At 39.3% G+C, this 14,262-nt stretch overlaps 1 protein-coding gene across 2 annotated transcripts in view; it reads left to right on the forward strand.

The window, feature by feature from the left end:
• col27a1a (collagen, type XXVII, alpha 1a) overlaps window positions 1-14,262 on the forward strand; it is an 81,390-nt gene that overhangs the window by 44,356 nt on the left and 22,772 nt on the right. For both annotated transcript variants that reach the window (XM_015943008.3, XM_070552798.1), the window contains exons 13-26: window positions 2,247-2,300; window positions 3,481-3,525; window positions 4,942-4,995; window positions 5,183-5,227; window positions 7,161-7,214; window positions 7,601-7,654; window positions 10,439-10,492; window positions 10,583-10,636; window positions 10,962-11,015; window positions 11,140-11,184; window positions 12,805-12,858; window positions 12,971-13,015; window positions 13,130-13,183; window positions 13,277-13,330. In XM_015943008.3, the coding sequence (XP_015798494.3) occupies window positions 2,247-2,300; window positions 3,481-3,525; window positions 4,942-4,995; window positions 5,183-5,227; window positions 7,161-7,214; window positions 7,601-7,654; window positions 10,439-10,492; window positions 10,583-10,636; window positions 10,962-11,015; window positions 11,140-11,184; window positions 12,805-12,858; window positions 12,971-13,015; window positions 13,130-13,183; window positions 13,277-13,330 (720 nt within the window). The remainder of the gene's footprint in view (window positions 1-2,246; window positions 2,301-3,480; window positions 3,526-4,941; window positions 4,996-5,182; window positions 5,228-7,160; window positions 7,215-7,600; window positions 7,655-10,438; window positions 10,493-10,582; window positions 10,637-10,961; window positions 11,016-11,139; window positions 11,185-12,804; window positions 12,859-12,970; window positions 13,016-13,129; window positions 13,184-13,276; window positions 13,331-14,262) is intronic.

The following is a 14,262-nucleotide window of genomic DNA, read 5'->3' on the forward strand; positions in this document are numbered from 1 at the left end:
CGGCCTACATCTCAAACAAATGCACATAATAGAGCCATTAAGCTCCATTTTGTACATATTTTTGAGTCATTCTATATTTAAAGAGGTCCTTCACGGAGAAAGCATTTTTTCGTATTAGTTTTGGAAATGATAGGTCGCTCTGAGTTTAACATGCAGACTGAACAAGAAAACAATCTCCTACACCCATCTCCTGCATTAGCTTCTGATAGAAAATAAATGGTGAAGCTCTGGGATTTAAAAATCCTGACAGATCTACGTCACACTGTCACTTAACATTCATGGACTCAGTCAATGCGACGGGGAAGGCTAGATAGATAGATAATTTTATTAAGGCTTTTGTTGTTTTAGCATCTAAGAAATAGCAGATAATGCCTTAGCTAGTAGAAGCTAACCATTAGCATTAGCAACTCCACCACACAACAGAACTCCTCCAGGCTTGTGTTATTTGTGGAGATAAAACATCAACGTTGCCGAGCAAACAATCAGCGAGTCACGTTGCTGTTATCCAATTCGAGGCGAGATGTCCAAAAATCAGGAAATATGACTCCAAATCTTGTCGTCTGCTACTTTCTCCCCTTACTGAATTCTCTGCGCTGAAAGAGGCGCACTGGAGCTTTTTTCCCCCCAGAGTGCGGCTTGCAAGGCATTCATTCCTGCTAAAGACCACTGCAACTGTATTATAAATGCGAGAGAAGTACCTTTCATGGTATTTCACTTAGCAACATGAATACAATCGGTGTAGATGTACAGTGAAACTATTTATCTTCTTTTTTTAATGTACTAAAACATATATTTGGCCTGTACAAGACACCTGCTGAGACAACTAACAGAAATTCTTCCAAATCAGATACATTTCACCTAACTTGTCAGACTTGATCTGTTTTTTTTTTATTCACCCAGCTGCAGTTTGTCTCAGCTCAAAGCTCATTCATATGTCAGAGAGCCTGAAACACAACATAACTTCTAGATTTTTACTAAAGAATATAATAAAGTATGTTACTGATAAACTTTAAAATGCTTACAGGTAAAATATATTTCAGCAATGCTCTGCTTTTATACAGTTGAGCAGAGCATAGTTGTATTTGAAAGTAAATTATTTAACCCAATTAAATATTTACTACAGCCAGTGGCGCTCCTAAGCTGTGGCCAAGGGGGTCCGGGGCCACCTCAGGAAAAATGTTGGCCACCCTTTATCAACTTTAAGAAACCTTTCATGTTCACACAAACTATATATTCATCCTATTTATTTAATACAAACATGTTAAAACCAATATATACAAAATTCCCCATCTTCTGTCTTCATCAAAGTTATTCAGTATAAATACACGTTGAGTTTACACCCTTGTCTTTTAGTGTAGCCAACGGCGCCGATAACAAAGAGTCATTAGTTTCCTGAGTGGGGAGGGAGTGGTCGCGGCCAGCTCCAGCTTGTTTTCTTAAATTGACAGAGCTCTGAAGCGACTCATTCTGGAAGGTACTGAAAATGTTAAAAATAAAAGAACTGAAATCACTTTATGTGAGAAGGATTTCATGCAAAGAACTTAAAGAACATGTTTTGTATCGACCATTAAACTGTTATAACTCAAAAAATAGTCATAATATTAGCTCTTTAAAGCTATGCTTCTTTTTTAGGAAATATGACAAGTTAAAGCACAAAATTAGATTCTGAAGCTCAAGCATACAACCTAGTTCAATTTTTTAAAAATAATCAAAATTGCTGAAGAAAGAAAAATGCTTTTGCTGTACTGAAATATGATTTCCCACACATCTCTGCAGATTTATTTAGGACTCTGAAAGATTTACAGTTTGTTAACCGTTTTAGTGTGGCAGTAAAAACACTGGTCTACCGTGTGCATTGCGGCCCATGCTACTTCTATACTTGTTTTAATTTATTGTTCAGATTCCACAAGTCGTGTTCAGTGTCAGCAAACAGTTGTTAAGAAGAGGTTAAAAAAACTCCTGCTGAACGGTCAACAACAGCTATGGCAGTGGAACTACTAGATCAGCCCTGCAGGATTAACTAAGGATCAAAAATTTTATTTCATTGCTTTGTTTTATTCATTAAATAAAGACCTTTAATGAACCCTAATGTTGCACCATTTATGAAATATAAAGTATTTGCTTAAGAAATCCCAATAATTTTAGTTTGTACATCCATGTTGTTTATGTCGCCCCCTAGTGGACACAAAATGAATTGTTAAAACATTTCCAAACAGAATTAAGTTCAAGTTTGTCTCTGATTTTAGGGGTTTCCGGGGGACTTTGGGGAGAGAGGACCACCTGGACCAGACGGAGAGCCGGTATGTTGCACACACACACAAACACAGCTAAAACATAACCAGCCTTCACACACACAGTTTGAGTGAAGGGGGGTTCACTTCTACACACACACTCTCTCCCTTGGTGGTTTAGCTGTGCTGCAGATTAAATTATGTGGCTGTGTTGTAGATGTCTTTTATTTTTTTCAGTTTTGTTTGAAGTCGATCTGGACAAACGTTTCTAATGGATTCAGTTTCATCCTGAGTCTTTTGACTGCTGTAAATACTCAGACTTGGAACTCATTTGTGAAAAGTCCACAAGATTAAGTGGAGAGCAGCTTTGAGAGCAGCCTTTTCCATTCACTACTGTAAACTGGCTGCAGCCAAGAACTTTAAATGATGTAAGAAGTTTGTGTGATTGCATTTAATTCTGGTGTGTCAGCAAGTAAAATCTGTAGCACGTTTCTTTCCACGTGAATGTAATTTTCATCTTTGGAAGACTGGTTCACCTTCTTTCCTACAAATTAATTATTTTTAGCAGTTGGAGTGTGAAGCACAAACATGCCAGTAAATGGTGGTTGGATGCATCATTTAAATTCATAACCGATCCCCTTCTTAGCTTGAAGTTTTTGGTTCTTCCTCAAAGAAAGGCTAACCATTCAGGTAAACTCTGTTGTTTCGACTCGTGAAACGGATCTGGTGTATCTTACAAATGCAAACGAAGACATTAGAAAATGAAAGACTCCTGGAAGCCTCAGAAAAATGTTTGGGATTTTTTTATAGTAGCAAATATATAAATATGTTTTATTTATAGAAACCAAACCTGTTTTATAGATATGAAGCTTTAAAAGGTATGTTTGCCTGTTTAATGGCTGCAAAGGTAAGATAAAGGGCAGATCTGCAGCAAAGTCACATTTTATTATTTTGGAAACCTTGAATTACAAATTCATATTTGATTATGCTTTTTTTTTTATTAAACTGTGTATTAAAGCATCTATTGAAGAACAAAATGGGTTGTAAAATCAAATGAACCAGCATTTTTGAATTATCCAGTGAGATGTTGGGTTTCGCTGCCTTTACCTCAAACCCATGCATGCACACAGACCCCCTCTCATGAGCTGCAATGAATACTGAGTTACTCTTCTAAGCATGTTTGTTTTTAAAAAAAGAACCACAACCCTAAAAAAATCACCATTTCTGCCCCGTCTCCATCTTTTCCCAGGGTGACATGGGAGCCCCGGGTCCAAACGGAGTTCTTGGACTTATTGTGAGTATTTCTCATTTTGATTATGTGCGTAAAACATTATTTTCCCTCCAGTAAGACATAATTATGCAAGACTGAAATGAAAAGAAACCCAAAATGTCTGTCTAATCACAAAAACAGCACTACCACAGTTGTTCCTTAAACTGCCAGGACCTTTTCACAACAAACTAACCACAGACTGTTGGCTTTTAATCACTGAGAAGTTGTTTTAAATGTGAAACAGGATGGAGGATGTGTATTAAAGTTTGGTTAATGAAACACACATTTAGAAATGCATCTAAACCATCATTTCATTGACTATTTTTGGCCAGGAATTCATCCCTGCCCACCCATCACCTTGCCCTGCGGGCCTCCTAAGCCCAACGGCCACATAATTGTGTCTGATTATAACGTCTCCCTGGTTTCTCTTGTGTCCCGTCTTCAGCCGTCACTGTCACTCCTCCTGCTCTATTCCAGGCCACCAGTAGTGACAGTAGGCCTGTAATCCAGGGACTCGTTGATTATAGTTCTTCTGTGAACTTTGAGTCCTCTACACCCATCTGATTTGACACTAAATTGGACCAAAAGCAGAATGATTTAAATATTTCTTGGGGACTCAAAGCAATCAGCTCTGAATGCAGGCTGGCTGCTGTAGGAAAGGGTGAGAGCGTATGTGATACACTTTTATGTAACTTAGATGGGATAATTTTTTATTTTCTCATTTGAAATATCAGTAAATAACTATAAAATTTCTGAAGAGATTTGAAAAACGGGCCTGCCTTGGCTGCAGCAGGTCCCTTAATTAAATTATTGAGTCATGTTTGCCCAGAATTAAACCCGAGGCCCACTTCTTAATTTTTAAATTTTGTGTATAAGCTGTATTTTGTTACCTACACCTCCACAGTAAAGACGTGCATCCCACTCAAGAGGCGCTAGACAAAGCAGGAGTGATAGGATTAGTGATCCCTGAGATCAGGGGAGCTGTGGAACAGACACTGCAGCTAAATCCGTCATTTAATGACTTCAAGCTCTTGCTTTAGATTTTCCCAAGTGTATTTTTAATTTTTTTCATTTGAACTTTCAGTACCAAATGAACTGATTTCATTTAAGGAGTCATTTCTGGGGTACGACATGCTTTGTCACATGTGTGAGTACGACACAATTCAAAGAGACGAGGGCTCTTTATTCCAGGCTTCAGATGAATCACTCTCTTGGCTTCTCCGTGTTCACATATTATCATCCATTGTTTTCCTTTTTTTGTTCTGTGTAACATGTTGATGGATAATCTGGAAGCAATGTTCTTGCATTTAATGAACAAAGTTAGATGATGTCCATGTTTTCTGTGTTAAAACCATGTCTGAGTCATGTCCTTATCTGTACTTTATACATGTGTTAGTACTGGATGCTGATTGGCTGTCCTCTTCTTCTTTCTGGCATCAGGGTGATATGGGACCTGTGGGAGAAATAGGCCTTCCAGGACCTGCTGGACTGAAGGTATTCTCACAAACAGACATTGTCTGCTCAGAGCTGTCTTTTGGACTTGATTTACAACAACAGAATGAAAAATAGAATTGAGTGCAGCTTCAGGATTGGACGAGTTCATGTGTGTGTTCCACGCTAAATATTCATGCATGAAGCCTAGGCTGCAGCTTTCTAACACATTTGTTGGTGCTCGTTCCAGGGGGTTCCCGGAAATCCTGGAGAACCAGGACTGAAAGGTGATAAGGTGATCTGAATATTCCTGTTATTGGTCTGTGTTTTAAGCAGCACGTCATGAATATTTACTCTTTGCGTCTTTTTGTTCTCATCTGTCGTCTTTTAGTTACAGATTATGCTTGTGCACAGGGTAGTATTGTTGAGCTGATACACACATCTGATTACACACTGCCTGGCCTAAAACAAAGTCACCCCATGGATATGTGATCTGTGGTTGCTGTAGTTTGTCAGGTCTAGGTCAGCAGCATTTTAGCCTATGAATCTAGAGAAACCGTATCAGTAGCAAAGATTTTGGTCTGCAGGTTGGTCTAGTAACACTCCATTGTAGTCTCAACAGGTCTATCATTGGCCCGAATGATTTTAGGTTGGGTCAGTCAGAGCGTTCCATGTTTGAGAGACATTGGGCAGGCTTTGTGTCAGAGCTGTGATGGAAAAGACTACAAAAATGGCGTAGGCTCAGGAACAGCACTCGTTTGAAACGGCTTTGGCATCAACTTTAGATGATTTAGACTTTGGCTTTGCTTTTAGACGTGAGCAGATAGAAGTTTTTAAGTCCTTTATTTCAAAAAAGGGTGTATTTGCTTGTTCTTCTTCTTCGGTGGTGTAGGATGAACTGCCCCATAGACAGATATATTTGTAGTGATGAATAGTTGTCCATCGCTCTGATTGGTCCTAGCACTGTCCAGTTGCATGCAGAGACAGTTTGAAAGGGAATCATAGATTCCGCCCCATGACCGAGGCTCTGTCTATGGGTCGTGGCCAGACTATTTATTCACATCTATAGGATGACTTGCCAGGCTAGCAACATTATGCATTCAAAGAATGAGGCCTTCTGGTTACCTGAATATACTGAATAACCACGTTTTTCCATCAGTGGGGTTTTTTTCATCCTAGATGGCACGGGCATATTCCAAGATGACACTATCAGGCTTCATTGGACTTAAATTGTGAAAAAGTGGTTCAGGGAGCATGAGACATCATCGTCACTTTTGGATGGCCACCACAAAATCCAGACCTTAAACCCACTGAGAATCTGTGGGAAGTGGGACTCACCCGCCATCAATATCTTGGTTAAAAATCAATGCAACACTGGATTCAAATAAATCATGTGACACTGATGAAGCTCACCGGAACAATGAAAAAGTGAATGTGTGACATAATCTAACTAAAGGCGGCCCAAAAAATATTAGTGTGAGACCTTTTTTTTTTGGTAGCAACTTTTTTTGGCCAGGTTGTGCATTTTTAAGCTAAGTTAAGTCATCATTAGCCAATTTCTTTGATAATCAGTCTTTTTTTATCTTCCCGACAATCCAATAATAATATTTTTAATAAAAGCCAATTGAAGAAGCCACTTGGAAAATGTAAAGATTTTTTTGTTGTTAATGACACAACACAATTATTGATGCTCTTTGCTAAATAACTTTACTGCAGTAAAAATGTTTGATTCAGTAACAATTGGAAATTTTTGGAAACTACATGAAGAGGTAAATGGCACCTCTGCGTAGGCAAGACAAGGGAGCTTTATTTATGTAGCCCATTTCATACACAGAAGCAATTTAATTCAAGGAACACATATTTTTCTACATTTTTAGCCCCATGATGAGTCAAGAAGACTACTCAGAGCAGAACTGAATTGACAACATTTCTCAATTGTTATGCTGTTGAAACCTGGCTTAATCTGTAAAACATATGGTCCAACAGAATGCAGCAGTTGTTATCAAGTGGGTTTGTAAGACAGACTGACACAATGTGAACAGCTTGGCTATTTCAGCAAACTGCATTCATTTAGCATTCATGTTTATAATGCATTGGATGCTAATTGGTTTTGTGTGTTAAAAAACTGACAAAGTAGAAAATTACAGGACCCCCTAATGTTTTTCCATTTTTTTCTTTCCTTCTGTCCAAACCTCATCCACGTTCCTGCATCCTTCTCACTCCATCAGGGGGAAATAGGGATTCCTGGAGACCAAGGGGAGATTGGGTACAAAGGAGATAAGGTAGATCACTTCTGCTGCTCATTTTGGCATTATTAACACATTCTTAACACGTTACCTTCTCATTTGCAATCCTCAATAGCTAATTTGTTGTGTGCTGTCTCCAATCTTTCAAATCCCATGTTGCACAGCCTTTGTTGAGTGGTTGCCTTTACAAAATTTCTTAGCCAGATGTTTGCTGTCAAGCTTATGGAAATTCTTATTCTAATCTTTCACATTTGTCTCTCTGGTGTAAGTAAAGTCGAGTCCATGATAGAACAAAATAAACTGAAGAGATTAAAAAAATGTGGACCAGCGTCATGCATTTCTAATCTTGTTTTATTTTTTTCTTCTCCTGGATGCTTTATGACTTTTATTTATGAGTTTTGAGTTTTGTTTGTTCTCTATAGGGCATCCAAGGAGCTCCGGGGTTACCGGGCATCCGCGGAAAACCAGGACCACAGGTTAGATCTGGTTTGAATGTTATTACAAACAACATATTAAATGCCTATTTCAAGTCATTTTGAGTTGTGTTTATATGTGAAAGTTTGAAATAATTACTGGCTTACATGTTGTAGATAGTTTATTAAATAGCCTCTGTTTGGGGAAATGGAGTACATGTGGCCAACTGGACTGATGAGCTAAGAGCTAGGACTAAATAGAAATGCTAATATCTTAAAGCAACAATCTGGAGTTTTCCCCATGTGAGAATTTTTGTGTGATTTTTATTTTAGAGATTTGTAAAAGTCATAATCTTACCTTTCTCTGACAATGTTCCTTAGAGCCCTGTGCAATTTGACTTGATCTCCGCTCAGCATTAGCCAGTAGCGTTAGACATCCACTGGTGTACATGTATATATATATATATATATATATATATATATATATATATATATATATACATACATACAGAGAGAGAGAGAGACATTTTCATTCGCTTGTCCGGAGTCTTGTCGCAGGGGCAGTAGCCTAAGTTGATTCAAATCAATTCAACTTTATTTATAAAGCGTCAAATCACGACAAGAGTCGTCTCAAGGCACTTCACATAATAAACATTCCAATAAACTCAGTTCATTAAGCCAGTCAGTAAAAAGTTTCCTATAGAGCTTCGGGAGTTGACGTCACTTCTCCCGGCATGCAACAGTTCAAATCGAAACGGCGCTATCTTGGCAGGTAGAAGCCGGCAGCTGGACTATTTGTTATTGTCAGAAAACTCAATCAAACGGGAAATATGGTAGATTCCTGTTGTGCCCCAGGATGCAGAACAGACGCGGACGACATAAGGAATGAGCCATCTACAGGATTCCCCAAGATCCGGAACGGCGCAAACGTTGGATCATTGTAATAAAACGCGCTAGTGACCGGGCGAAAATGAAGCTGTGGGATCCCGAGAGTAAAGGTTTTCACTTATGCAGCGACCGCTTCATATCAGGTACTTAAACCAACGTTTCCTCAACTGTGTATGGTATTTATTTTAAATGCTTTTATTACGATTCTTAGTGGGCTTCCTAAACTTATTTTGGCGTGGCTTTTTCTGTCTTATTACTCATAGCAGCAAGTAAACATCACGTAAAACGTTGCCTCGTGAGTTCTGCGTGCTGCCGTTTACGTGTTTTATGATCCCAGCAATTAACCGGCTAAGCTGTATTTAATTTTTAAGCAATGGTTAATCTATTGTCAGATCACACATAAAAAGCACTTTGGATTGCTAATATCTGTCTCACCGAGACAGATCTCAGACAGATCCTGAGACGCTCCTGCCTGACATATTTATTTTATTCACGGAAAAAAATCAGACTAGTGATTTCTCTTGGCGTTCAGTTTATACATTCAAACAGCACAGCACTCTATTTAAACTACTTACATGTAAATCTGTTATTTGTCCATCCATCCTTCCATTTTGATCTGCTTATCTGGAGTCGGCTCTCAGGGGCAGCAGCCTAAGTCGAGAGGCCCAGACTTCCCTCTCCCCAGCCACTTGGGCCAGCTCCTCCGGGGAAATCTCAAGGCGTTCCCTAGCCAGGTCCGCTCCGACAGCTTCTAGCATTTTTAAAAAGTATCCCATGGACATGGTACGGGTCGGAGATGTTTAATCTGTTTAATTTCTGGCTATATAAAACGATTTCTTCGGCTTTAAAGTGTGAAGTAAACTCAGACGGAGTAAAATCCAAGCCGATCCCGTTCATTTTGTTTACCTTTGTTGCCTGCCAACATGGCGTCTACTCTCTGAGAGTCACGTGACGTCCGGAGCTCTATATAAGGAACCCAGCAAATTGCATCAAGTCACTGACTAGTGTCAGTGACTTTACAGCAATCCTCATACTAAGCAAGCATAAAGCGACAGTGGAGAGGAAAACTCCCTTTTAACAGGAAGAAACCTCCAGAGGATCCTGGCTCAGTATAAGCAGCCATCCTCCACGACTCACTGGGGATCGAGAAGACAGAGCAGACACACACATAAACACACATCCACACACACAACATATATACCAAGTAGTGTTTCTATGGTTACATTGTGATTTCTTAGTAAATATTCAATTTGGTGAGAGATAAACTTTATTGTATTTATCCTAGTGAATCTATAATTAAACTGGTAAACTAGTAGTAGCACATTCTATGTCAAAGAAATTAAAATGTTATTATCAGGAGAGGGAGAATGTTTAAATTCGAGAAGGCTCGAGAGGCACTGACTTCCCTCTCGCCAGCCACTTGGGCCATATATTTACATAAATAGATGGATGGATATTGATATCTGTATAGTACATTACATTATTTTCACCTCTAGATGCCCAACACTAATCATCAGTTTGTGATTTCGTAGCCTCCTTTAGCTTCCTCAAATGGGTTTAGGCTGTGTAGATGTGAAGTAAAGAGCTAAAACCAAAAGACATTACTCTTCTGCTTTTACTTCCAGGCTCCACCATAAAGCCAACAAAAAAGTTCTTGTGCTTTTTAAATCCCATCTGTGAGCTGAAAAGCTGCTCCCTATCTGAACCACAAAACTGCAGTTTCTAGTCAGCAGAGGGCTAAACTGTGCCGTCCAATGTTTCTGCCTCAAAAATCACTGAAACCAGTTTGAAAGCAATAGCTTAATGTATTAAAAACTCTTCAATGCTGCATTAAATATCAAAGCCAAAAGCTATCAATCTGACAGTTTATTAAAGTCATTGTGAAGGTTAAAAATTCATAACATTTCACAGACCCAAATGAATAGATGTTGTTATATTCCTTTTATTTTTTATTAACAGGGAAAGCTTGGAGAAAAAGGCCCTGACGGTGCATCTGGGCCACCAGGCCCTGAGGTGTGTGCTTAAGCCCTAGAATGATGCACTGAACACTTCCGTTTGTGTTACAGAAACAACTCAGATCTATTCTCTTATTACTTGTGACAGGGTTTCCCTGGTGACATGGGACCACCAGGAGAGAACGGCCTTGAAGGACCAAAGGTGAGCTCAACCATCACCTTGACTGGCTAGACTATAAACTGTGGGAATCAAGCACAAAACGGAACACCAATAACAATCTGCAGCTCCTCTTGCTGAAGCACAACAGCTTTTAGCTGTCAATGTGTTATTTCGCGTCCATCGGGGAGTCATTAGCACCATTAAGATTTCACTTCAGAGAAATATGAAATTAATTTCCAAACAGTCGTGACACCCAGTCCAATTCAACCAACAGAACAGAACTACACTGCTTTCTCTGCAGCTGTGTTGAAAACGTGTGTGTACAAAAAACACATTTATGTTAATTTACTGCCTTTGACTCATCAAGGGAAAACCAGGGGCCAGAGGTTTACCAGGGCCACGAGGAATTCCAGGTCTGGAGGTACGTGTGTCAGACATCTCCTATGTAAGACTGGTCCTAAAACACCAGAAATGTATTGCTCAATGTTTGCCTTTACTCAGCATTTTCAATCCCAAAGCCCGACAACAGTTTTATCTGTTTCCAGGGTGACGAGGGCCCCCTTGGGCCACCGGGACCATCAGGACTAGAGGTGAGATATTTAATAAAAACGCGTTTGTTTCTTGGGCAAAGAGGATTAGGACCACTGAACTGAAAAGAAATAGAAGTCCGACTTTGATCACATGACTCTTACTTTTGGGATTAAAGTAACATTTCTGAGAGAAAAAAGTCAGAATTCTGAGATTAAAGTCAGTCAAGTGTTGTTTTTGTTTTTTAATTTCACGCCAGAACACGTAAACTGTCCCATCATAATGCTGAGTTTTTCAGCCATTTCCCTTGCAAGACCTTTTTTTTCTATTTATGTATCTGTATTACACAATGAGTGTAAAACACAGCTGCTGCATGAAGCTCAATCTGTTTGCAAGCTTAGCAGTCATCTAAACTGATTTATATTCATGATGTAAAAGCTCACTGAAATCCTGGCATGGAGTTAGAGTCCCAAAAGTGCAGTTGTACTCTAAAACAGTGAGCACTTTCCAATATATCACATGGATATGCATTTACTTTCAGCTGTTTTATTGAATTAACCCTGTTACCAAAAGAGTATGTATTCCATTATTTTCTAAATAAAATAAAAAAAGATTACTGCAGGTTATGAATTCTGGACGATGAGCTGATTTCAGACAGCCGTGTGCAGTTCTCTTTTTGAGCACTAGGGGGAGATGAACTTCATCACAAAGTTCATTGATGCCATGATTTATTGCTGCAGTAGAAATGTTCCAAGATGATAGTAATCCACTGTAGAAACAGAATAGTACTTGATTATCTTTATTTTTTCTCTATCACATATTTATTGTGTGATCAATAAAGTAGATAATATCAGGAAAAGAGGTTTTTGAGTTAGCTGAAACAATCAGTACTTCACATGTAACATGTTTACTTCAACTACGACTTCCTGCCTTCTTCCCTGAGCACTTTCCCCTCTCTAACTCCCTCCACGCTCGCCTCTCTCATTCTCTGATCCTCTCCTCTAGCAGACAGGAAGTGTCAGCTGACTCCTGTAGGAGCTCTGATTGCTCTCTGGCAAGGTGCCACAAGTCTTCCTACACCTTTACTGTTTTCCCATCTCTCGCCATTTTCAGTATTTTGTGTATGTTTGACCTTTTGGTGTACCAAACTTGCTAATTATACTTTTTTTAACGTAATTTTGGCCTGAAAAGCAGAAGATGTGAATATATATCAAGCATTATGAAATAACGAGAGCTGGAGCACAAATTTTAATCCTTATTTTACAACCGAAATAGACTTTTACTGTGTGATTGAGTAAATGTATGTGTTAGATTTGACTGTTTTACTAAAGTTGCCAAATTAAACTTTGGGAATACTGAGTCACTCCATCTCAGGAGTTTGGCTCACATCCCCTGAAGTTGCTGGTTTAAAAAAATGAAAGAAAAGACAGAAATGAGAAAAAAAAGGTTCTGCATCCTGCCAAAATAAAAACCCTAAGCCTGTCAGCATTACCTGTACTTGCTTTTTTCAGCTAGATGCATGCAGCAGATACTTCACTGATCTCCCTTCACACTGTTATTTCATAGGAAACAGATCATTTCCATTTGCTGTGAATTTTTATAATGAATGCTATTGATGTGCTCCCTGGCAGGCAACTGTCTTCTATTCACCATTCATCATTCTATGGCTCTTTTGTTTCCAGGGTAGAATGGGAAGAAAGGGATTTCCTGGGGTTGTTGGTCCAGAGGGAGTTAAGGTAAAAAAAAAATCAAACTGATTTGCCCTTTTATTCCCCTTCTTCTCTAAAATATGAGGAAAATAACTTTGTTATAGTAATCTGAAAAGTAACAGTAGATCCATGTCTGCAGGGTGAACCCGGTATCACAGGACAGGTCGGGCCCATGGGAGAAAGAGTAAGAATCCCTGACATTGCCACTTCCTGCATTGAGTATTTCTACATGTTCCAAGCAAGATGTCCAAGAAAGTCTTTCCAGTCATCCATCCAACATTGACTTTCTGCTTTTCAGGGTTTGGTAGGTTTTATCGGACCTGTGGGAGAGGCTGGACTGGCAGGAGAGAAGGTAAGAAAAACATAAATCAGGTTCTGCTTGTTAGTTTCACCTTCATCTCCTCAAAGTAACAATGAAAGAGAGTATTTTATCTGTGCAAATTAGGGCGATCGAGGGGAAACGGGCCTTCCTGGACCACCTGGAGTAAAAGGATCAACGGTAAGATGCACTCATAAAGACAAAGTGGAGAGATTTTTGTTAAAGGCAAAAATTGACTCTGGTTGCTAAAAGTTTTGTTTTGAGTTTGTGTGAAAGGGATACTTTGCAGTTTGGCTTGCTTTTAGCACCTCGTAGTGTTGCGTTAGTCAAAGCAAAAGTGAAACTCATCTCCTTGCTGTGCGTTCGTCTTTTTATCACCTTAATCTAACGGCTGAAATGTCTCCTCAGCCTTCATTAGTTTCTACAGGAGCAGTTCATCACGAAATCAAACAAATCAGCTGTGTTCATGGTCTAAAACGTGCTGGAAGAAGACTCCAGCTCCACCATGTCAGCTCCACTTTTATTTAGTCCAACAGGGGTGTGAGCGGCAACTCTGAAGTTGCAAGTGCGATATTCGGGCCACAGGGGGCAGTGGGGGTCTGAGTGACATTTCATTAACCACGTAAAGGGTCGTTTTAGCTCATACTGGCTCAAGAAAGTGATTTCAGTTTATGAAAAAGTTGCATAGTATACCTTTAAGTCAGCAGTGGCTGGTGACAAAAATTTCTTGGTAAGGCTATATGTGAAAAGATATCCATTATTAACATTCAAATGACCTGTTGGGAAATGACTACAATTCCAAATTATTCATTTGTCTCTAAATAAGCCATTTTACAGATTGAGTCAACTATCACACTTACAGATAAATATTACAATAAATACACAAAACTGTGAGCCACTGCAGTCCATAATGTCATTTTTGTCTTTATTCACTTTATTTTGTCCATCCATCCATCCATCCATCCATTTTCATCCACTTATCATCCATCCATCCATCCATCCATCCATCCATCCATTTTCATCCACTTATCATCCATCCATCCATCCGTCCATCCATTTTCATCCGCTTATCCGGAGTCGGGTCGCGGGGGCAGTAGCCTAAGGCGGCCCAG

The sequence above is a fragment of the Nothobranchius furzeri genome, chromosome 6 (assembly GCF_043380555.1).
Source record: "Nothobranchius furzeri strain GRZ-AD chromosome 6, NfurGRZ-RIMD1, whole genome shotgun sequence".
Taxonomy (NCBI): domain Eukaryota; kingdom Metazoa; phylum Chordata; class Actinopteri; order Cyprinodontiformes; family Nothobranchiidae; genus Nothobranchius; species Nothobranchius furzeri.